This window comes from Dermacentor andersoni, chromosome 10 (assembly GCF_023375885.2).
Source record: "Dermacentor andersoni chromosome 10, qqDerAnde1_hic_scaffold, whole genome shotgun sequence".
Classification (NCBI taxonomy): Eukaryota; Metazoa; Arthropoda; class Arachnida; order Ixodida; family Ixodidae; genus Dermacentor; species Dermacentor andersoni.
The window spans coordinates 20,094,282-20,119,256 of record NC_092823.1 but is presented as its reverse complement, the minus strand read 5'-3'; the positions used below and the strand labels follow the sequence as shown (position 1 = coordinate 20,119,256).

The following is a 24,975-nucleotide window of genomic DNA, read 5'->3' as shown; positions in this document are numbered from 1 at the left end:
TCTTAAACACAACCGGGAAGCGCGAAAAAAAAACAAGGACGAAGATAGGTACGTACAGAAGACAGGCACCCGTCCTCTGTTCGTACTTACATTCACCTTTGTCTATTCGCACGGCCCCGTTAATGTGTTCAGCGCAGTGTCGTCTGCCGTCCTATTGTGCAACTCAAATATTTCTGTGCTATGAGCTTAGGTAACTTTCAACCGTAATTAACCAACCTTTAAAATATCGGTTTAAACTCATCATGTTCAATATAGAAGTTATAAAGCTACTTAGAAATATTCAAATAGTCTGTTGGCTTGACCACAGATGCAGTAGTTTAAATTTTTTTGCCAGGGCTGCAGAAGAAGGGTAGGGCAATTGAAAAAGTGCCACGTAATTACGCGCTTACGCGCAGAAACGACAGCGCGTTCAAACGCGCCACGAACGAAAACGTGTGCCCTAGCTTCTAGCAAGAATTGGTCTCCCAGAGAAGACTGCATGCATTTCGCAATTAGAAGTCTGCACAGGAACTCTATGTATGCCTACAATAAAAGGATGGTGCCCCCCCGGACGATAGCGTGATTAATTGGGAGCAGGCTTGTACTTCGCTCTATTCTGCATACTCACGGACTCGAAGATGTGCCTCCTGGCTTTCCTCCACGGTTCCGAAGCTCAGGGCCACACCGACTGCGGGGATTTCATGCAAAGATTATAAGTCGAAGAATATCACTCACGCAAAACACGTGAAAGTTAGACGAGGGCGTTTGACTATTAAAGAAAGCGTGTGCAAAAAAATGGTCTTCCATTGTCCTTAGCGAAAAAAAAAAGAAGAATAAAAATGAAACACGGGCTAGCACCACAATAAGACCTTGTACGGTAATGCCGCATGCTTGGACCATGCGCAATAAAAAACACACTTCTACCACTGCTTCACACGCTCGCGCAGTTCACAGCCAGTCGCTCGACCACTCGAAAATTGTGATTCGCCCCGCACGGTATGCTGGCATATTATTCACCTGGTATATTAGACCACATTATTCATGTACGGAAACGTCATCCAAGAAACTAGGTAGTCGTGCAATGCACTTTGATAATATTTGAAACGGTCGTCAAAGTAAACAGCTCAGCTTATGGGATCCGTAGTAGAACGGTACCCACACTGTTAGGATCGTCGTGTGTTTCTTAGATACTCGTTGTTGCAAAACCACGAGTGAGAACTGCAGTGAGAATGATGGAGTAAATTCGTATTAACGAAAATAATTGTTTGAGAAATACACAACTGGTCACCAAGGCTGAGTGTAGGCTCGCACGCGCACATCACCCTTGCTGCTCCGTTCGCCTCAACGCCGCAAGTACTCCGGTCAAGCTGACCCAAACCATTTCGGAGCGTCGCCAAAAAACCGTTTCCCAAGTAGAAGACGTCGCGTAGTAGTAGATATACGACGCGAGCGCTAAATCCACCGAAAACTGCCGCCGGGCGTACACCTTGCACGCAACACGAAGCGTTCGCCCAAGCCAGCGTGTCTTCATACCCACAGATGGCGCTACTGCCTTGGCAATATGGCGGCGCCTGTTAAAAAAGGCGTACAGCTGCAATCCCAATAAGGGAAAACGCGGGTTCGCGTGTTGTACTGACACTCTTTTAGCAACAAATATATTAACATGATTGCAGGGTTTAAGGGTAGAAAGGCCCTGAATTACTGGTGAAAAGTACACAGGCGGAAACACAGACGCAGACAGAAAAGACTATGCGTGTCTGTGTCATTTTCGTATATATTTTCCAATAACGTTCAGTTTGCACTTCCGGTTCATGCGTTGCATAACTGCCAATTAATTTCTCACCCGCCGAGAAAAGCTAGCGCTTTTCTGCGTTTAGTCAACACGTTGTGCACTACCGGGAAGACGAACCACAACGCGCTTAATGGCGGCGCTATCACGTGTTCAAAGATCGCAGCACCCATGCAGCGGCACTGCAAACGGTCTATATTGTTTAGCTGTATCAGATGTATCACTCTTTTTTTATTGGCACACATCTACGAAGGATTTCTGATGACGACGATGTATAGCACTAACGCAAGGGGCAGTCCTGGACTCATGCATATATTGCAGTTCGCAATCATTCAGTTACGGGATGATCAGAAAGAGTCACTACGGTTTGCGTTCTCTTTTTTTTTTCTTTGTCTCCGATACGCTGCCTTGCGCGCTTCACTTACCGGCCAAGAGCACAACGACACATGTAACGCAGAAAAACCTCATATCTGGACGAAGGCAGACCTCGGTAACTGCAAAAATAAGATAATAAAGGTTACATGCATGATACATGAAGGACACCTTCAAACATTTTGACGCAGAATTAGATGGCAGCTTTTGTACCATGTAGCACTGCCTCGATGTATGTATTCTCTCCAATTCGACTCACACGCCCCCAGACGTCAGACGCAGAGCGAAACCGATGGGGACGAGCAATTTTGTGAAACTAAATGTTTTGTGAAACTAAATAACTCCATGTCTGACGAGGCCGGTTTCAACTCAGTGTCACATATTCAAAGATGGTAGAAAAAGGCCACCACGCACTCCTGTGAATTCAAGTTGTGAACGCTTCTATAAATTATCTCGACCCTATTACCGTTCAGCTGTGCCACGACAGCTATCTAGAAATTACACTCAGAAAAATTACTATGCAGGTCGAACTCACACTTTTGAATCTACGCGAACCGACGCTTTAGCAAAGCGAGGCGAGTTAACAATCTACATAACAAGCCGAAATGCGCACAATTGCGTTTGCTTTCGTCCACATAGCGCTCAACGTCAGTGTTTACGTTTATCCACCACAAGAAATCGCAACCTTAATAATGAAATTTTCACGTCTATGCTGTCCACCGCGGCCCACAAGCTATGCCGAAATTCAGACGCCGAATCGGGCGGATGCGCAGTGTGGCACGTGTACTCAGCAATGCTAAGCGCACGAAGGCGATGTACCGCGTTTGTCGAGGGACCAATCGCCAGGAGAGCTGTGTCCGGGGAGAAGTACGACACACATCTAAATGCATCGAATAGTTCTGTACCGCGTACCCCTTAGATCAGTAACCGCACAGCCATTCGGGAGGGTTGGCCAAGAATGGGCAAGTACCCAGTGTCACATATACCCAATTATTCAAGAATGCGGTAGCCCCAAGTGTGGAATTCACGAATAGCGACAAAAGCAAAAAGCCATTGATATCATGCAATATTCCACTAGTGCGTCGTGTGCTTCAGAGGTGCCTATGGGGCGCACATTTTATGCACAGGATTTTGTGCATTGATTTATTCTTTTATTGCGCACAAACGAGCTGCCAGCATCCACGCTGTTATCTCTCTCGACATGTCGTGTTTTTACAGAACGAACGGCCTCCTATCTACTGTGCATGGGCGCAGACAGGATGCGTGAAACCGCAGAAAGTCGGCAACTAAAGTTTCGGCCTGAAAAAAGAAAGTAACAGGGAGAGTCGGATTTTCTCTCATGCTGCTCGGCTATTATTAAGCGCTATCGCTCCTTCAAGCAATTTTAGTCTGTCTGTGTAGCTTTGGTGATGTATTCCTTTGTTCGTGAGGCTAATACGCGCGTGTTCTGGCGAAAGTGAACATGGAACACGTATAATTATGGCAAGATAAGTCGTATTCCTATGAGGTACCCACTTTCCCCGAATAATACGACACACGGTACGGGCCGAGTACCGCTCAGAAAAAAAAATTAAATTATGGGGTTTTACGTGCCAAAACCATTTTCTGGTTATGAGGCACGCCGTAGTGGAGGACTCCGGAAATTTCGACCACCTGGGGTTCTTTAACGTGCACCTAAAGCTAAGTACACGGGTGTTTTCGCATTTCGCCTACCGCTCAGAACGTTTGCACTACAAATCGGCTTGCTTTTAGTCGAGATTGTATTGCAATTCTAAATCACTATTTTTACACATTCTTATTTCTTGAATTTGTGCGTCAGTATGCACTTTCGTTCAAATGCTTTATATTATTTCATTACTTTCGCTATTTGTCACTCTACAATTTTCAAATATATAATTTCATCCATTCACCAAGATATTCGAAGTGTTGTAAAGTTGTGGTAATATATGAAATATAAACTATGGGGTTATACATGCCAGAACCACTACCTGATTATGAGGCACGCAGTAGTGGTGCACTACGGATTAATTTTGATCGCCTGGGTATCTTTAACGTGCACCTAACCCCAAATACACGAGTGCTTTCTTGCATTTTGCCTCCATTGAAATGCAGTCACCGCGAGTGGGAAACCATTCCGCGATCTCGTGCTTAGCAACGCGACGCCACTGACTGACCACGGCGAGGTGTGCTAATTTCGACTCGTCTGTTTGGGAAAATGACAAACACGCGCCCTATCGGTTTCCTTCATCTTTACAAAAATGAACACGTTACGTATAATCATGTAAGCGGCGTGGTTGAGGCACTACAATAGAGTGCTCAGAAAAACTATTTGTACCGGCTCTTTCGGTGTATTATATAGCTGGCGAACACTGAAACTACAATGTGACGTCAACCTCGAACCCGCGGGAAATCGATGGGACGCGGTTTTTCGGTGTAATCTGATTACAAGGGCTCCTCGCACGACAAGTCACGTGGCGTCAGAAACAGACGACGCACGCATCAGCCACGCGTCGGTAGCAGCAGTTGCGAATCGCACAATACCCGCGCGGTAAGACGATTGCCATGGAGCCCATTCGTTGTTCGCTCTTTGAATCTCTGTCTTCGCGTCCTAGATGTCATAGCAAGCTGGGTCCTCTGCGATCGCTTCGCTGAGAACATGCAGCACCCACCTGCGCATCGTTTGTACTGCGTGATTACCACGCACCGATTTTCACAAAAGCGCTTGTATCGAACTCTACGCAAAGAAGCTGTGCTTTGAATATGCCCCACTTAAGACGGTATGTCTTAATTTTTAATTATCTATTAATTCTTGCAATTCCAAGAAATTTGACTCTCAGCAATCGTTACCGAGCAGGAGAAAACGATAAAAAGAAATATGTAAAAGTAAAAACAAATAGAAATAAAAAAGAAAGCCCGAGAACAATTTTCTGCCAATACTGCTTAATAGTCAACGCACCCGAATATTGCGGAAAGTAGGGTGTTGTGGTAACGCATTTAATAGTCGCACACAGTACAACGAAGCACACTGATTCTTCCTAGCACGCTTAATACAACAATGCATGGTTCCCTTCAAGTCGATGCCTGAGAAAAAGAAAACTGTCCTCAGCTCTTCTACACAATACTCAAGCGAACTTGTACGAGTATAAGGGCTGTTTTATTTAGACTATGCGGATGACATTTTTTTAAAGTGCCTGTGGCAGATAGCATAATTGTAGTTCTTGACATGCAGAACTCCAAGCGGACAGACATTATTTGCACGAGAAATCATAATGCTCAACAGGCTTATTAGTAAAACCTCGCTTATTCTCTTTAAATCAATTCGTTAAGGCAAATTACAAATTGTAGCTGGTGAGTTTATTAGGCATTTTCACTCGGAACAAATTCTCAGTATCGCAAAGGTTTCTGTATATGCGCCATGAAACTGCGGTAACAATACACTGTTGTTCCACCTACCTTATCAACAAACCACCCCATTATGCATTGGTGTACAACACTAACTGGAAAGCCCATTTTGTAGCAGACTCTAGGAATAAACATCTCGAAACGGGTGTCATCCTGAAAATTCGCTCGGAGTGGATACGCCATGCGCACTCACCAGCTACAATTCGCAAATTGTGCCGGTGACGTAACGTAATTAAACGTGCCATAAAGTAATTATTACAAAGGTTAATTCGCGGATATTTGTTAATTACGATTATGTATTTCGATTTCTCGTACATGCAGTGTCCGCATATTTGTGTAATCCAGCTCAATGACTAGAATCAGAGATCCCGATATGACACAGTCGATTTGCTATGGATCCCGGCACACACTGGATTGAGCACCCTCGACGAAGCGGCTCACCGCGTTGCTCGAGGCCTCACTCACCGTGCATCATCGGAGGAAGAGCCCCCGCGGGGTACTTCAAACGTCTGGGCGTAGGAGGATCGTATGACCAGGTTCCACGGCATCACGACACACTTCCAGTTACAAAGACGCGTACACCCATTCCCTCACGTTAGGTTAGACAGGACGCAAGCAGTACACTTCACACAATTACAAATAGATTCTCACAGAAACCCCAGACTCATGCACCCCATGTATCCAGACATATACACTACAAACAGACGCACATCGTGTGGCGAGGTTGCCACACTTAATCACATGTTATGGGAATGTCAGCACTTAAGAAACAAGTCGGGCTTTGCCGACCCCTCCGTCTCTTCCACCGCCCGCCTCCGCTCGCGCTGGAAGACCGCACTGCTCAGCTCGAACCTGACAGCACAACTCTGGGCCGTCCAGCGAGCCGAGGAAGCCGCTTCGAGACAAGGTCTCGGAACCGCGTGCGCGGCGGGTGCCCAGACCCACTAAAAAGACGCCGGACTCAAATCTTATTGAATTGAAAATAAAGCTTACGCTGTCTCTCTCTCGCACGAAAATCACATATCACAGCAACGAGCTATGTTCGGTTAGATACATTTCTTTTGTACAAACTTACTGAAGGCGATTGCTTTATTCGGTCTAACATTTGCTTGTTTTCATTTAGGAGCTTTGGAATTGTATACCTCAAGCTTTGCACCCCGTAATTAGTTCTAATCTTAAGTAGTTTATATTTAATTCACACGAAAGTTGCGGTCTGTGGTCGTTTGAAGATAGATAAACTCAAAATTTGCCCAGTTTCCTTGAATTTGCGCGAACATATAAAGTGATAACTTCTCTGTATAAAGAAGATTTGGTGGAACTAATTTATACCTCATGTTATATGGAGATGTGGTATCATTGAAGCGGACGCGTTCAAGAGCACGAACAGCTCTCTTTTGTAAAACCTCCAGTTTATTTAGATTTGTCGTTGTTGTAGAGCCCCATATCAGTAAGCAGTATTGTAGATGGGACTGAGTTAGTGCATGATATATAACCGGTTTTATTCTGTTTGGAATTAAAGAACCCATTTTCCATACTGCGCCAATTTTTCGAGATAGCTTACTTTGGAGGTGGGATATGTGGTCATTCCACCATAAATATTCATGAAAAAATAAACCTAGGAACTTTACACTGCTCGTCTTTTCAAGCACTGCATATTCAAAACACAGGTTGAAACTATATATTATATGAGAGTTTCGAGCTCTGAAGATGACATATTTCGTTTTACTTGTATTTAACTGTAACTCATTTGCATCTAACCATAGTGATAGTTCTCTTAGCCAAATATTAGCTTTTAATTCGGCCTGTTCCAAATTTTTACTGTGAGAAAATACATTTGTATCATCCGCGAAAAGTACTATCTCCTCAGTATGGCGTATGTTGCAGAGATCATTAACATATAAAAGAAATAAACGGGGACCTAATATCGAGCCTTGTGGTACTCCCGTTGTGATTATGTGGTGATCTGAAGAAACTGTTTAATATCACGTACTGTTTCCGATTTTCAAGATAACTTTCAATTAAGTGATAAGTCTGGCCACTTAAACCGAATCAAGGTCGTTTTTTTAATAATATAGACTGAGTAACTGAGTCAAACGCTTTCTTAATATCCAATGATATTCCCACCGTAAACTGTTTCTTTTCAACATTCTCAACTAATTTTTTCTTTAATGCCTAATAGCGCGAGCTCAGTTGATCTTTTTTTTTTTTTTTTTTTTTTTTGAAATCCGAACTGCTGGGGTACTATCAATTTGTGTTTTCTTAGTTATTCTTCTAAATATAACGCGTTCAATTACTTTCGAGAATACATTCAGAACGGAGATAGGACGATAGTTTCGTAAAGTCATCTTTTTTTCCACCTAAAAAGAAAAACACCTGATATAGGTTTCTTCAAGAGCCCCACGAGTTATCGTAAAAAACTGGTGGCACGCGAATATATATATTTTTTTTCTTTTTCTTTGAACCCACCTAAGCTCGACTAAACCGTTCAAAAAGCGCTGAACCAGTCCAAACAGTTAAAATCTTCGCTCTGGAGCTGTACCTCAACCACACAGAACATCGCCAACGCGTACCGAAAGCAAGAAAAATTCGATTGGGCACCCGTCTTTGTAAGATCTCGGCTAAAAAAAAACATCGCGATCCACCGACAAGAATGCATGACAACTTTAGAGAACTTAAAAAAAAAACATAGCTAAGAAAAAGCGAACACGAACATATGCCCATTTCGGAATTACGACCACAAAGTAACGTTATGTAATGGCATTACGCAACCAACCTTCAATGGATGACTTGTGGACCAGAGCCTACAGCTTCCAAGGGCGGACTAGACCGACGCAACATAATTGGAATTTATATATGCGTCGGGGCGGAAAGGAGTCGCGCGCACAAAGCTGATAATTTCTCTGCGGTGGCCGAAAACAAGTGCTGTCAATGATACCTCGCGTATACCAAGTATAGGCGGCATGCGCATAGTAATTGTGCCGGCACTCGCTTACACAGGATGCGTGTCGATATCGGCAGTCGGCAGGCGTTCCCTAATTGTACCCCAGCTACCAAGTGTTCAAATTAACCATCTAGCGGAGGTGTCTGAAGTGTTTGCGAGCGCGGTGAAAAACAAGATCCAGCCCAACCAGCACAGAAGCTCGCTGTTCGAAGGGGACGGAAGGTCACTCCCCTTGTCTCACGCAGGCTGAAAAAAAAAGAAGAAAAAGAAAGCGGTTCCGGAGATCTGTTGGTAGGAACACCAATCGAAGGATGGCATGAAAGATAATAGGATCCTTCGTTTTCGAGCTTTATACTTGTTTGAAATTCAGGGGGTAATATCGAGTGTCAATTTTCAGAGGAAGACCGCCGCGAAATCGGGATAGAACAGAAAAGAATAAGGTGTCTTGTTTTCTAAGGGCCCTAATATATTTAGGGCTAGTTGTCGCTTTTTAGGCATACACGTCGCGTTTGAACAAACGAAACTACTCTCAATAGCATGCAATGGCCAAGAAAGCTGGTCGCAAATATTGTGATGAAGTCATCTCCACAAATACAAGTTTTCCGGCATTTTTAGTAAATTTAGAAGAAACCACGTTAACAAAGACAACAACAAATGAAGGCGGTTCTCGCGATCTCTTGTTTACTTTATTATCCAAGTTTTTTTTCACGAAATAAAAATAGCAAGGAAGTAGTGCACACAGATATGCTTCGCAAAAGGTGTGATGTTTTACATTATCTTACAATCCCTTGTTGACGTACATTGTCACATGCATTGATAGCATTTTTGTGTTCATCTGAGACCCGACGGGCCTTTCGCCCTTGTTCGTTGTCGCCTTATTCTACTGGATCCCAATATATGCTCTTGCAACAATATTAATGAAATATCAACTAGAGGGATCAGTGACGCTTCTCTGAACGTAACATAGCTGGGGAAACATCCTCGCAACGTCGCAGCTAGTGTTCGCAATGGAGAGAAACGTCAGCGCGGCGTTAATTCGCTTCCTAGAGCCTCGCCACTGTTTACATGTAGGCGATATGCGGGAAACGCGATGCATTGGCTCACTGTAGTATTCTTCCAAACGCGACTAGTGAAAAAGAAACGATTGTCGCTTACTCAATGCGGGAGGCGCCGAATACAACTTTATACGTATATGCCAGTTCTCGCTTGAGTATCAGGCGAAAGCGAGGGACATACCTCATTCATGCAATAATAACGCGATTATTAATAAGATATTCATCGACTACTTGCTCACAAACGGTGGGCAGCGCTCATTAGTTTTGTAACACATGCAGTCATTATTATGCTTTGTGAAAGGGAGAATTCAGGGGGGAAATCCGGTTTTGACGACATTGAGAAATTTTTCGTTGTCGTGGGAAAATTCGGAATTATTGTGTTTTAGCCGAGTATTAAGGACCTTAAAGATAGGCTGAATCAGAGAAAGAGGAGGGGCAAAATTTGGATAAAAAGTAGGGGTGTCGGAATATTCCTAATTGCGAATAAGAATCACGTCCTTTTTGCTGCTCAATTCCCAGATGATACTAGAAGTGTCATTGACGCCCCAAAAGAAGAACCACACGACTCATCACACCCAAACAAAATATCCGGTGGATATTCTAAGAGACGACCTAGTCGGTAAGGTCCTAAAAATGCATAATCCCGGACGTGATTGGTATGTGCAATCAGCATATCTTCAGCGAACGTGTATCTGGAGGTGGCATGCCGGACGGTTGTGTCTCTGCATTCCAGACGAGCACCTCTTTAATTTTATTTAATATTGACAAGTGTGTATGTTACTTTCTCGGGTGACCGCTTTTCACCGGACAACAAATGTTAAACGTTATCACTTGGCGCAGGACGCGGATGCATATATCTGAAGTTTCTGAAACGCAATCGATGGCTCTATCTATGGTCACCAAACCTTGATTGTATGAGCAACGCGAATCGTTCAGCACTTTCTGGAAGACCCGCGGGCACCAGCGATTACTCTGGAACTTTCAACGACTAATGTATAAAAGACAACGCGCCTGACCCGCTGATATGGTTTTTGGACGATTGCGGACTGCGTTCGCCGCTATCGTTGTGCTTTGAACGCCATTTCAAAGCAGCGAGGAATCGTTAAGAGCGTGGGAATAGGAGGCGGAGAGAGCGACCCGTGATCGAAAAGAATGGAAAACGCCTTCCTAAGTCTGACAACATTGCTAATGAAATTAGGCATAACCCAGTGGGTGGTTGTAACCGTAGTGGTTAGGGGAATGTTGAGGCGGTACAGCACCTGCCACTTCCTCTTACTATTTTTAGTGAAGTGTATTTAAAGACTGTCTAAAACCCCTTCCTTTTAGTCTAGGCTGTCATCACTAAACTGATAGATCAGTAAGACTCTGTTCGATGCAACGCTAGTCTAGGCAGTAACCACTTGTTGGTCGAAGAGTGAGACTCGGTTGGTTGTATGTAGCAACAGTTGTATTAGGCTTTTGGGACATTCCTTATTGGAATGTCCGACACACCGATCTCTGACTCGTGCGACTGTGAAGAGATAATTGAGCACGTATTGTGTTTTTGTGATCTCTATGACAACGAACGCGACGTTCTTCAGAAGAGTGTTCAACTGATTAGATAACAGACCATTTTCAGAGACTGATTCTCGGACCATGGCCCCATGCGTCGCAGGCTTACAAAGCGACGCTGGGGCTGCAACATTTCATGAAAGCGACTGGCCTCAGGGACCGATTATAGGCGTGAAGTTATGGACATCTGCATGTACTCACATCTATAGTGCCTTCTTCCCTCCCTCTCCACTATTTTCTTCCATTAAACCCTTTCCCCTGTGTAAGCTAGCAAACCAGACGTGCGTCTGGTTGACCTCCCTACCTTTCCTTCCTTCCTTTTCATTCTCCTCCTCCTGCATTTTTCTTTGTAAATATTGTCACGGTGACACGAAAGCGACAGAGACGATCACCAAGACGAAAGAGACGACATAGCGGGGCTAGCCTAAGGTTACGCCATACTGGTTGCACCGGCCATAACTTCTGCAGCTTAAACACGGTCTTTTTTGCCATTATAACTCTGCCCATTTCATTTTTGGTGGCGGTGGGGGGTATTGCACGAGGCGGAACTCTCCAGCGGGCTTGTCCTTGGCCGTCCTACCATGCTGACAGACGACCAATCAGCTGGGTAAAGCATGGCGTCAGCACCCGGCGTACCTGGGCAGTCAGCAACGGCGACGTCGCAACTGTCAGTCGCCTTGATCCATCCGTGCGACCCTGGTACCTTCTCTGGTAAACGCACCGACAACTTCAACATCGAAGAATGACTTGGCAGATAAGAACGCGTCGCTGCACACAACCGATAGGACCCGACACTGGTGATCCCAAATCTTGTCTTTTACCTCCAGAGACCTGGTATGACACACACGAAGAGTTGACCAGCTGGGACTCTTCTAAGCAAAAACTCTGCGACTTCTTTGGCAAGCTCGCTGGTCGCAGTTGCCCCACTGCGAAAGCCCTATCCTGTCGGGCTCATAAAGCTGCTGAGTCGTACGTTGCGTGCATTCTTGATGTCCTAGTTCTTTGCCACCACGTCTTTTCCAGTATGCCCGAAGTTGACAAAGTGAGGCATATTCTGAAAGGAATCGCCCATGATGCGTTCAACTAGCTCGTTTTCAAAGACCTCTCGACGGTTGACGGAATTAACCATGAGTGCAGGTGTTTCGAAGACGCAAAGAGCCGTCGTAGCGCCCGACAGTTCGTGCGGTTTCCAACACCACCGCTACGACGTCGCGCGAACACGCTCATGCGTCCCTTCCGTCATCCACTACAAATAGCGTTGTCCCAATTGTGTGACCCGAAATGAAGGCTTCGTCGCCAACTTCTTTCGTAAGCCCTTCGGAGGATAATCGACGATCTCACTCATCCAGGACGTTATCCGCGAAGAATTGGCAAACGCAGAAATTCGAACTGTGTGCTCCATAACCCGCCTTTCGCTTAGACCTATTGCCCTTCTTCATCGCCCTCGGCTGAGACACTATAAACGGTCTCTTAAACCTGTGCATAGTGTCCCGCCCACACGTACTCAGTGCTCACTCTTTCCCTTTCTCCTTTTTCTATTCCCCTTTCCCCCACCCCCAGTGTAGGGCAGCAAACCGGATACTCTTCTGGTTGACCTCCCTGCCTTTCCAGTCCTTGCTTTCTCTCTCTCTCTCTCTCGGCTGAGAATTCGACGCAGTCGAGATCCGGCCGATGCAGAACATCTGAAGACAAGCCCATATGCTTCCATTGTCGCGGCGTAGGGAACATTTCCCGCTGTTTCCCTTATCGTCAGCCCTCTTTTTCCCGCTTCACATTTTACTAACGCCACAATGACAAACAGCCCCCGCCATTTGATGGACATGAGACACCGTGATCACGGCCCTTCTGCGTCCACCCCACGCTTGAGCCGTTCGCTGTCGCCGCACGATCGTCGGTTCCGCTCGCCTCTGCCCCGTCGTTTATCATCCCCGCACGCTTGTGTACTCTCATCCCCGGAAAATTGATGGATGCAGCTCCCTCAGGTGACGCTGCATAATATTGGACCCTCGACCTGCAAATCCTCTCCTTACCTTGCCGACTGATCATAACCGAATCTCCGTGGAAGCAGATGTCTTACCTGTAACTGTCTTGATAGACGTCGACGCACGAATCTCTGTCACGAGCGCTTATCTCCGGAAGCGGCTCAAGAAAGTGGTCACACCTGCCGAGTCCCGCGTAGTGCGAGTCGCTGATGGGGGAACTGTCGCTATTCTGGGAATGCGTGCCGCTCATGTCAGCGTAAGCGATCGCCACACATCTGTTTTGTTCCATGTACTTGACCACTGCCCTCACGACGTGATCCTAGGCCTCGATTTCTTATCTGCTCACTCAGCTATAAGTGACTGCTCGGCTGGTGTAGTCCAACTTGATTTTCCTGATGTTACGGACCTTCCAGACATAGCGCCAATCCAGCTCTGTTGTGCCGACTTTGTTCGTCTATCACCTGTATCACTGCTGTGCCCGAGCTCTGCGCACCGGATGGTGACTATGTGGTCACTCTGTGTGGTATTGCCTTACATTCGCACGGCGTGTCGTTTTCTCACACCGTTGTGACCATATCGGCTAAGAAAGCTTACCTTCCGTTCCTGAATTTGGGATTCTGCACTCAGGTGCTACCCAACGGCATCACTCTCGCCACACTGTCGTCGTCGCACAAGCACGAACTTTCTTCCCAGTCGCCTCATCCGTCTTCCATCAACTCTTCCGCCGCCTGCAATGGTCATTCCGCAATGTCGCCACTAGAGCACGCCGACATTACGAAGATGATAGGACTGGACGTTTCAGCTACAAAAACAGACGACCTTCGTCATCAGCTCGCGTCATATTCGGACATTTTTTTACATTGACGGTCGGCCTCTGGGACAAACCTTCATTGTGCCGCATCGCATAAATACCAATGATGCACCGCATATTTACAGACGGCCCGTATCACGTGTAACACACAGAGCGCCGAGTGGCACAACAAGAAGTAGATAAGGTGCTTACCAAAGGCATTACTGAACTATCGTACAGCCCCTGGCCTTCCGTTGTCTTGCTAAAGAAGGGCAACACTTGGAGGTTCTGTATAGATTAAAGGCATCTAAACAAGAAAACAAAGAAGGATGTCTATCGATTGCTACGCATAGACAATGCGTTCGATTGCCTACACGGTGCGACGTAGTTTTCATCAAAAGACCTGCGCTCCGGTTCCTGGAAGCTTTCCGTCGACGACATGGACCATGAAAAGACCGCATTTGTTACGCCAGATGGCTTTTATCAGTTTCGAGTCTTGCTGTTTGGCTCGGTCAATGCTCCAGCCACCTTCAAGCGCATAATGGAGACGCTCTTGCACAGCTTTAAGTGGTCTATATGCCTTTGTTACCTCGACGACGTCATCATGTTCGCGCCGACCTTCGCAACACACCTAGAACGCCTTTCGTCTATTTAAGTCTTCCGTACTGCTGGGCTACAACTCAATTCTTCGAAGTGTCACTTTCATCGCTGCCAAATTACTATCCTCGGTCATCTCGTCGACTCATCTGGCGTCCACCCCGATCCTGCAAAAGTTCGTGCTGTTCTTCATTTTGCTGTACGGAGATGTGCTAAAGACGTTTGCAGCTTTGTAGGCTTGCGCTCCTATTTCCGTCGATATGTCAGAAATTTTGCGAACATTGCTCGGCCTCTGACTGACCTTCTCAAGACAGGCAGCCCCTTTGCATGAGGTCCCGACCAAGCTGCTACCTTCAAACACTTTATTACCCTGCTCACTACACTACCAATTTTTACTTACGTCGATTCATCTGTCCCAACAAACGTCTGTACAGATGCTAGTGGCCATGGAATTGGCACTTTTTTAGCTCAGTGTCAATGTGGCCATGACAGAGTTACTGCGCACGCCTGTCGCCTGCTTTCACACGCGGTACGTAATTATACCATTACAGAGCGCAAGTGCCTCGCGCTCGTATGGGCAGTGAGCGATTTCCGGCCTTGCTTATACGGCCGAACATTCACTCTTACCACTACCATCATGCTCTGCGTTGGCTCTCCACACTTAAAGATCAAACGGGTCGCCTAGGTCGCTGGGCACTACGTCTTCGAGAGTTCACCTACATAGTGGTTTACAAATCTGGTAGTTTACACCAGGGCGCAGATTGCTTTTCTCGGTACCCAGTCGACGCTCCAGACTCCAATGATGCACCTGCCGGAATATTCACGCTTTCCACCTTCCACCACCTCGACGAGGAGCAAGAACGTGATACATCATTGTGCGACCTCATCAGCCGCCTCCATTCTGACCCATCAGACCCCTCGGTCAGCTTGTTCCTCATTTCGGATGGCATCTTATACCGCCGCAATATGCGCCCAGGACTACATGAACTGCTCATGTCGTAAGACAAAAGGTAGTATGCTCGGACGAAAGGAAGCGCACTTGTATCGTCCACTTCCTTTTGTTCTTCGTCTGGGCTGTGCTGCCCACCCCTAAGAATATCTACAGAACCTGACGCTATGTGGACAAGTTTATTTGATGCGGAAGACCATCTTTATTATAAGGCGTATTGCTGCAGCATTTCGCAATTGCCTATGTGCCATGTGTTTATCTGATACCCCTTTTTGTGTAGCGAATAGTGCAGTACTATCTAGCATGTTTTGTTGCTTTATGCTTTCGTATTTCTCTTTGTAGACTTCAAGCAACACGTTCTTAGGATTCTCAACATCATCCGATTAACACAGCAGCAACATGGAGAGATGCTTAACAAATTATGTGGAGTATTGCCTCGCCATGTAGTGATTACAACGTCACCACTTATTGACAAGCCATTTGATTCCTTGGATAAGCTGTTAGCCTTCAGTGAGCAGCTTGACAAAGAAAAACTTGCAGTACTGGTATCACTATGCATCTTTTAAATTGATATGTGGGCTCCAATAGTCAAAACTGATAGTAGTTTCAGAGAAAATGACCAATTGAGCAATTCTCTGCTATTAAGGTTGTATATATATATATATATATATATATATATATATATATATATATATATATATATATATATATATATATATATATATATATATATATATAGTTGAGATAGTATGCAATTTTCTTGGATTAGCATAGGAAGTTTCAATACAGTAGAAATATGAAAATATTGTCTGTGCTCAAGAAATAGCGAATAATGTGAGTTATAGCCTGTGTTTTACAGCTTTTTCCAGTAGTCTGGGTAGCTTACTGTGTATTGGCTAGAACAATAAACCATCAGTGCTATACAACTTGCCTGATGCCACGATTTTACTTGCCGACTCTGAACACATGTGTATTGCTAAAGGGACCATGGCTATAGTGTGTGCATCCTAATTGAGGGTGCACAAGAATTCAAAGATATTTCAGCACTGATAACAGATGAGCTTCTAGTTGAGGACCTGCAAAGTACGTTTTGTCAAGATATTCTTTCATGACAAAGTATTCAAGCTGTTCTTTCAGTGGTGTGTAACAAATTCTAGGTTGTAAAAGATTAAGATAACCATGTGTGGTCCACACATCATTTTCTTCAAATTCACTGTCATCTTGCAGGTGCGTGAGCTCATGCAACTTGGCGGAAAGAATGCAAACACTGCAACCAAGCGCATGTTGGCACACCTTTTATTTGACGAACTGACTTCAAAGTTCTCTTGGGTTGGAAGAAAAAACAAACTGAATTTCTCAAACTCGAAGCTTCAAGTGCAATCATCGGTAAGCCTGATACTGTGTTTTCTTCTGCTGATAAAGTGAAATTTGAGACAGTTGCAACACTGCCCTGCTATTTCACGCGGTTATGAGTACTTTTGGAAACTAATCAGAGACTGTGCACTCATTGCGTCCAGCTTCGTGACCAATTTTTCTAAGCAGCACACTGTGTGCAAGCACTTCACAATGATTATTCTTCTTGAGTGCATTTATGCCAAGTGCTTGCATTGTTTCGCGAGTTTGTTTCGACTGCTATACTATGTCTTAAATTCAAGCTGCGGCAACTGCCAACACGACTCATTTGTAGCCAATTACTGCTACTTTGACATAGCTCTAACTTGGCACATGTTCTTTCATAGCAGCATCACCTCCACATATGCCTTTGAGAAATAATAGTCCAGCAGTAGGATGTGATTTATGTCAGATTTGTTCGATACATAGTTCAAATACTAAACAAGTTGCACAAAATTGACCATCAATGCAATATATATGCAAACTTTGAGTGCTAATGGGAATATCTGAGATTTCCTTAGCAATGTGGCATTCGGTACATACTGTTACATGAATACAGATGAGAACAATTTGTCTTGTTGGCTTTACAAGATGCATTGTGGCTTGTCAATGCTGGCAGCATTCTTGTACATGTGTTGCCACTGTTGAAGAAGATGTGGTTACTACACTAACAAAATATATATGTTGGTGGATTTCAGCTGCTGCAACACAGTTTCCGCAAGGAACCACAACGATTGTTGAAGATGCCATCAAGTCATGGCTAAGACATGCGCAAGAAAGGGCATCAGGTGCCCTGAAACAACAGCCTGCAGCGTCTACTGAAGACTCAAATGAAGGTACATTTTTTAATGGAACTATTGCAATAGTCTTCATCAGCATCTCACAAGAGCTCATAATCTGAGGTGCGACCTTCAACTCAGCGTTATATGCCACTATTCAAGTCCTTCGGTGCCTCCAATTCAAATGAATCCCTTATTTGTTCTTTCCACGTGTTTTATTCTGTAGAAGGTGCGAACAGTTCGAATTAAAATTATGGGGTTTTACGTGCCAAAAACACTTTCTGATTATGAGGCACGCCGTAGTGGAGGACTCCGGAAATTTCGACCACCTGGGGTTCTTTGACGTGCACCTAAATCTAAGTACACGGGTGTTTTCGCATTTCGCCCCCATCGAAATGCGGCCGCCGTGGCCGGGATTCGATCCCGCGACCTCGTGTTCAGCAGCCCAACACCATACCACTGAGCAACCACGGCGGGTGCGAACAGTTCGAATACAGGTGATAGCTGGTGTGAACCTCCTGACCGACCTGCAGCCTTCTACGCTCAATTTTCTTTGCCTTGGTTAGGTGATAGTGAGCATACGCTCAGGGAGTCGTAAGAACAAATGTGTCTTGCCGGGGAGTATATTAATACGCGTTATATTGACACGTCTACATGTTGATCTTTCTCGGGTTACCACGTTTCAACGCTTAACAAATGTTATCGCACAGCGCATGACGCGCCTGCATGTATAGGAAGTTTCTGGAAAGTTATCAATGCTTCTATCCGCTGTCTGTTTTCGGCGAACCTTGTGGTATCTGATTTCATCGCGTGACGCGAATGGTGTAGAAATTTGTGGAAGACACGCGGGTCCCAGCGATTAGTCTGGAACATTCGACGACTGCTGTATAAAAGCCGACGCGCTTGATCCGCTGATCAGATTTTCGACGATCGCCGACTGTGTTCGTCGTTATCGTTGTGCTTTAAGTGTAGCCTCTCTTTGTGGGCACAGGTTCGCCCAATAAAAGCTAGTTTTGTCTTTTACGGTATTCCTACTGTGTTTTTTAACGTCACTGCCACGTGACAATATACAGCGTGTGGAATAAGGTGGGGGTATAAAGGGAAGATTGCATAAGGTAGTGCGTGTCTAGTAGTCAGCAGGGTTGGCAGTGTGGCCTTGAGTACAGTGTACATTGACACCTTGAAGCTAGGTTTTGCGCTATAATTGTGTGTTTGTATCACCTCACAGGCTTTCATTGCCATGTGAACCTTTTGGAGTTCCTAATGGCCATGAATGAGTCTATGCATTTAGGTACTAACTCGTTATGGGAGAAGATGCAACACAAACGAGAGCAAAGGAAGAACATGTTATAGGTGCAATTGTTTTACTGAATGTTGTATACTGGCAACAAGTAAAAATGGATTTCTTTCCTGCCTTCCCATCAGATGCCGAATGAGCACCCTCCTTGCCAGCTGTACTCCAATCCCTTGCCAGCGCCATGGCATTAGCGTGCCCGATTACAGCAGCTACCAAGTACCTGAATGTCTTCACAGCAGCACTGAGTTACTTTTTACTCTTATTTCAGCATTGTCTTCCTTCTAATTTTTTTTCTACTGATGCTCTTACTGTAAAATCATTCCGTGTCGAACTCGGTGGAAAACTCTACCATTTCTGATTTTTTTATTAAAGAATTGTCTCGCTAGGCATAAAAAGGTGAGCTACCAAACGTTCTTGCGTGAAATGCGGGAAAGGGCCACATAAATTTCATGTCTAAAAATTTCTCAAAATATTTTTTTTAGGAATTCAAGCTTTCTTTAGAGCAAGTGCACAATATTAGATCCAAATAAAATTTCAAGAGATGGTATGCTTTAGGTGCAGCTCTAACTTAGTAGTTCCATGTTTTCATAAGCTATCACTTTTGTGTAATTGATCGAATTTGGTCGTTTTTAATTTTGTAAGGGAAGAAAACTTTTCTTCATGCAAACCTCCTTCAATGAAAGCAAAAATTTATAACCAAAAGTGCATGTCTTACAACAACGCACAAAACATTCAAATTATGGCTGTGCTTTTCCTAACGCCTGGATTGGCGCCATTGAATGAAATTTAAATTGCCCTCTCATGTCGAAAAATGACTTTCACCTAAAGTATAGCAAGACTGCATTCCATTTCTTTAAACCTAGTAGAAACTCAATTTTTTTAGAGAAGGATGCATTGTTGTGGATTGACCCTAACAATCTCGCATTGCTGCACTCATGCTGTTCATTCAGTTGATTTGTCGCTGTTATTTGCGAGTTATTCTGTTAATTCATTGCTGTGTGAAAAGCTCAACTTCATTGCTATTACTCTGCAGATTATTTTTAATTCATACCCATTGTAAGTTTTTGTGATTAGTGCTTCTTGCCACAACAGATGACAGAATTTTTTTCTGCTTCAGAGCTTTAGTTGTTTGTAGTAGACAAAATTGAGGTACTGATATGTGTGCTTGCTTTTGCATAAACAGTATGTCCAGTCAGTGCTCATTACCCAGGAAACACATTCACGTTTTTCAAACTGATTCATTTCTCTGAGTTTTTGGCTTTTTCACCTGCAACAAGCTCTAGTCAGTAGTGGTTTTAGTCATAACAGGTCGTCGTTTTGTTTATGCTACAAGCTACAAATTGAGGTACAAATTTGTTTCTCTTTTTTTATATGCGCTAAGCAATGTGTGACCAATGCTCATTATCCAGGGAGCACTTTCATGTGCTTTATGAGATTTATTTCTTTGAGATTTCAGCTTCATTAACCTATAGCAGGCTCTGATTTGTAGCAGTTCTAGTCATAACACGTGATTTTGTTCACTCTAGTAAGCTCTCATTTTGTTGTAGGCAAATTAAGACACAAATTTGTATGTTTCCGTTCTTCATGTATTAAGCAACACAATGTGTTCGTCAACAGTTTCACGTTCTTAATAGGTTGATTTCTTGGAGCTCTTAGCTTTTATCTTTCACCTGCGAGCTTATTATTCAATCACATTCATTCTCTTCATATAGATTTAGTTACCTGGTCGTTTAGCCTTGTTAATTCTATTTTATTTCCTGTTGTCAGTAGTTCCTTCAGCAATTTTACAACCCACGCTGTACTCATGTGTGGACAGGTGTTGGTGTGCTTAGTGGTGGTTGCGTTTAAGCATTTTTAAAATTTGGTCTGGATGATCCCACATACTTTTTTTGGATACTTCCATTGCAACTTTTGTGTTGCTGTTGGACATTTTCAATTGTATTTTGGAGAGAACTAACACTTGAGATGTGGTGCCTCAGCATTTTTAGAATACATTTAATTGCTTTTGCCTTGTATTCTCAGCCTGAAAAGCGCTTGGTGCTGTCTGGTTTGGTTCTTGTTAGTAATTTCGCTTGCAAATTTCATGTTGATGTCATATTTTATGTAAAAAAATGACATGGTGACCTAATAAGTAGCATTGGCTTTAGGCCACTTGTGTTGTTTGAGCGGCGCCTTTTTATGTTGTCCATCCCATTTATGAAATTACAGCTCGAAATTTAGTCATTTTATATAGCTTTTGTAACAATATTTCCAAAGTATTTTTCACTACTGTTAATCTGCTCCGATCAAACATTTTTGATATTTTGTTGCAATAAAATATTTTAACAAGATTTGTTCAATATGCATTGAGCTTCGTTCATGTTCAGGGCACTGATGAACAAACCACTTGCTGTGGGAAGTACTATGATTTTATTTTACATATGGTATTTTTGCATGACTGGCTCAGTAGTAGTAGGCTGTTATTGAAGTTGCAGCTTTACCAAAATACACAGGCACTCAGGTATGGTTAATTTATTTCTTTGGCATTGCCTTGTATCCTTTGGCAAAGGTTCTCTTCCAGTGCTGTGCGCTAGACCTCAACCTTCACTAAGCCATATGGTACGGTACGTGCGACGGGCCTTGCTGATGAAGCACAGCAGGCTGGAAGCCTTGCTTTTCAATTCTTTGTACACAGGGCAATAAATTTCAGCCACTACTCACATTAGTGCAGCCTCACTATCGTCAAGGAGATTCATAGATTGCCGGTATAGCTTGTACAAAACTTCTCTAGGGATGTAAAAGGAATATTCCTGTGGACATCCTGCACTTAAGAACATACTGTTTAGAAAATCTAGTGGTCATCTTCCTTAGGCAAATGTGTTTCTGAACGTCCAGTGGAAATCCCGCAGTTGAACGTGTAGTCCTTCGGACATCCACTGGTCATTTTGCTTTTGAAATGTTCACTTCTGAACATCCAGCGGTCATCCTGCACATTATATGTCCTAAAGGTATACTATTCAGGACATCCACTGGACATTTGTCATAGGAAAAGCTTATTTTCAAATATCCTGTGGACGTCAGAATATTAGATTTTGACGTACGACGGATGTTCCTTAGATGTGCAATGCTCTTGCGTCGGACGATCCTACGGACATCCGTAGTACATCATCGGGACTTCTAGGGATGTCCGACGGACATCAAAATATCCTTTGTAGGACATCCTTTGGACATGAACTGTATGTTTGTGGTCCAATGGGTACGGAGCATGTTTTATTAGAATGTGAAGACGTCTATCAAGCGGTCGATTTAGGCAACACTAGCCTCCTTGAAGCCCTTGGGTTCAGCGAGAGCACGGGAAAAGTAAACATGTCCACGATAGAGATTAATAAGAGGCGATTGGAGGATTGGTGGAAGTAGGGAAACGACAAAAAACGGAGACGTACAAAAGCATAGTTCGCAATAGGTGATCAGAAAATTTGGGTGTGGGAGTTCATAGTGTTTATTTTTATTGTTTAACCTAGATAGTACATTAGGCAGTATAATAGCAAGACTTTGGTGGCGCAACCCACCGCCCCGTTGCAAAGGCGACGCTCATAACATCCATCCATCAAAACTTGGCGTGCGGACATGGGTTGCACGTGGCGTCAGTTCTGCCTTTCAGAGCAAGCGAGCGCCATATTTAAGAACACGAAGTACCGCCGCGCCGTAGCTTCTTGTCGACATGGCGAAAGAAAACGTGCACGCGCTTTGCCCTTCGTACTTTCAAGAGCTCATGGGACCGACCCGGGTGCGTTACCGAGCGAAAATTGAAATGTGCGATGGCATCGACCCCTACGAGCTGCGCATCGGCGAGGACGCTGCACCGAACGTCGATCTGCTGCCTGCCTTGACACACGGCGACATCGTCAATTATTTGGTGCTTTCGACAAGCCACGTCACTCTGCAGCAGATGAAGGCCTACAAGTCACTGGACGGCCACAACTACTTCACCAGCGGATGGGTAAAGAGCGTAGCGGCAAAGCAGCTTGAATCGCAGCGTATCATTGTTCTAAGCGAGGTTAGTTGACGCTTTTTCATGTTACGGCCGAAGTAAATGTGCATTTTTTCGACGTCTCTGCGGTTCTGCTCGCTTGGTTCCTGTAGAGAATGCCTGCTTTGTTTTCCTTTTGTGCGCTACGGTTTTGTTGCTTACGACGGCCGCACGCGGAAACGATAAAAATGATCCAGTGGTCAGAAAAAATGCATAAATTGTGAGGAAATGACCAGCCAAATGTCGGTAACATTAAATGAAAGCTACAGCTGAACGCTCATTTCTGGAGGCTACTTCTGAGCTTGCCTGAAACTAGTAATGCACAAGTAAAATCAAAATCATCTAGCTCCTGTAAAATTGTAAGCATGTTTGTTTATAAAGCAGCATGGAACCCCACAGCCAACTCTGTTGTATTCAGCACATTCAAGCTGTCATTTCAAAAACAGTACTTACTTACATTTCAATCAACCTTTCAGGTCAACCACTCCCAGCGCCTACGAGAGTCACCCCTGAAAGTGTGAATTTTGGCCAGAACAGATAGCACTGTTACTACCACTCACTGCACTTGCATGGCAGGTGTAGGTGAAGCGTGTTCACACGTTGCCGCGACACTTTTCGCCATTGAAACTGCTCTGAGGCTGAGGGACTCTGTGACTTGCACAGAAATAAAAATCCATGGCTGCCACCCCATATCCGAAATGCTGAATTCAAGAGGCTAAGGGACATTGACTTCTCATGAGCGAAAATGAAGAAGAGGAAAATGGACAGCATTACAAACAGCAGTTATGCTGAAGAAGCGCTATCTCCACAACCAATCCCAGCTCCAACGAAGGCAGAGATTGAGCAGTGTTTTGCAGCAATAGGAAAAGCAGGGGTCATGCCTGCGCTATTCATGTTACATGAGGAATATAACGCACTTTATCAGCCACCACAAAAGAAAGAACATGTGATCCTCCCTGACCTGATGTGTGAAGAGGCCACCTCCGAGGATTTGTCTGCCTTGGTGCGCCGGGCTGAAGTGTTTTTAAAAGAAATGGCCATAACAGAAGAGATGGTGCAGCATGTGGAAGCCACAGCAAGAGAGCAGTCCAAATGTGCCAAGTGGTTTGCAGGCCGGGTAACTGCTTCTGTTTGTGGGGACCCCTTTTGGACCCCTGTCTCCTGTTCACGTGCGATTTGGGCCATTTGCCCTCCCAATCGCTGGGGACACGCAGTTCCAACCTTACTTTGGATAGCGTACATTCCCCGCTGGCGCCGGCGCGACGCGGAGCCTGCTGCTTGCGCGCGCGGCTCACGTTACGCTGTGCGCCGCGCGTAGGAACCAGTGTTGCCAGGTCGGACAAAGCGGCGTAGCCCAAAGCTAGAGAAACAGTAGCCCAAATGTAGCCAAGCACCAAAAAGAGCAAAACAAATTTGTAGCCGATATAGCCATTTTAATTCGTATATACGTACATTTTCACATTCGACTGCGGGGATCCCTTTTTGCACAACCCGTCGTAAGAAAAAGTCCATGACGCTGTGATGGTCGACCCTTGACATCCACCACATCGGCATCACACTTGCACAAAGAACATTTTTTCGTGCACCGGAATCTCAAATTCCAACGAATCGCTGCTGAGGGAGCACCTGTCGAAATGAATATCGAATGTGAGCACGAACAAAAAACTTGGATGACGCTTAAAGCGGCTGACAACTGGCCAGAATGTGCTGTAAGACGTTGATGAAAATGAAATGATCATAATTTCTAGTGATAGAACCAAGGATGCTGTTCGCAATTGAAGTTGGGATTATAATTTTAAATTGGCAAAGAAATTGGCGATGCCTGGCAATGAAATATTGTTAGTTCGGGTGAAGTCCATGAGATTACTGTAAGTCGGCTGTTATTAACTACAACATAAATATAGCTTAAAATTGCAGTTGCTATAATGTTAGACACTTGCGATTTATTCTATGCTTCGGAAATCAAAAGCGCACACATGGCTACGGCGACACGCTGAACTGCGTGTCACGTGTAAAACCGTCGTTTTGTTTTCAATTCGATTGGTTTCGCTTATACTATTTAACTCTTTCCCTACCGCGCCCATTACACAT

The 24,975-nt window shown here is 44.5% G+C and overlaps 1 protein-coding gene across 3 annotated transcripts in view; it reads right to left on the bottom strand.

Annotated features, from left to right (window-relative positions):
* Positions 1–24,142, bottom strand: part of LOC129381973 (uncharacterized) — a 29,537-nt gene extending 5,395 nt beyond the window's left edge. Inside the window, exons 1-3 of one of the 3 annotated variants that reach the window (XR_008610042.2) lie at positions 8,316–8,755; positions 2,194–2,262; positions 608–667 (exon numbers count right to left, since the gene is read on the bottom strand). Coding sequence is in view for 1 of the 3 variants with exons in the window: in XM_072285070.1 (XP_072141171.1) it covers positions 608–667; positions 2,194–2,262; positions 23,846–24,126 (410 nt within the window). In the remaining 2 variants the exon portion in view is untranslated. Of the gene's footprint in view, positions 1–607; positions 668–2,193; positions 2,263–4,681; positions 4,770–8,315; positions 8,756–23,845 lie in introns of those variants that run through there. The other 2 variants (XR_011890680.1, XM_072285070.1) reach the window with 2 other exon arrangements.
* Between the last annotated feature and the right edge of the window lie 833 nt (positions 24,143–24,975).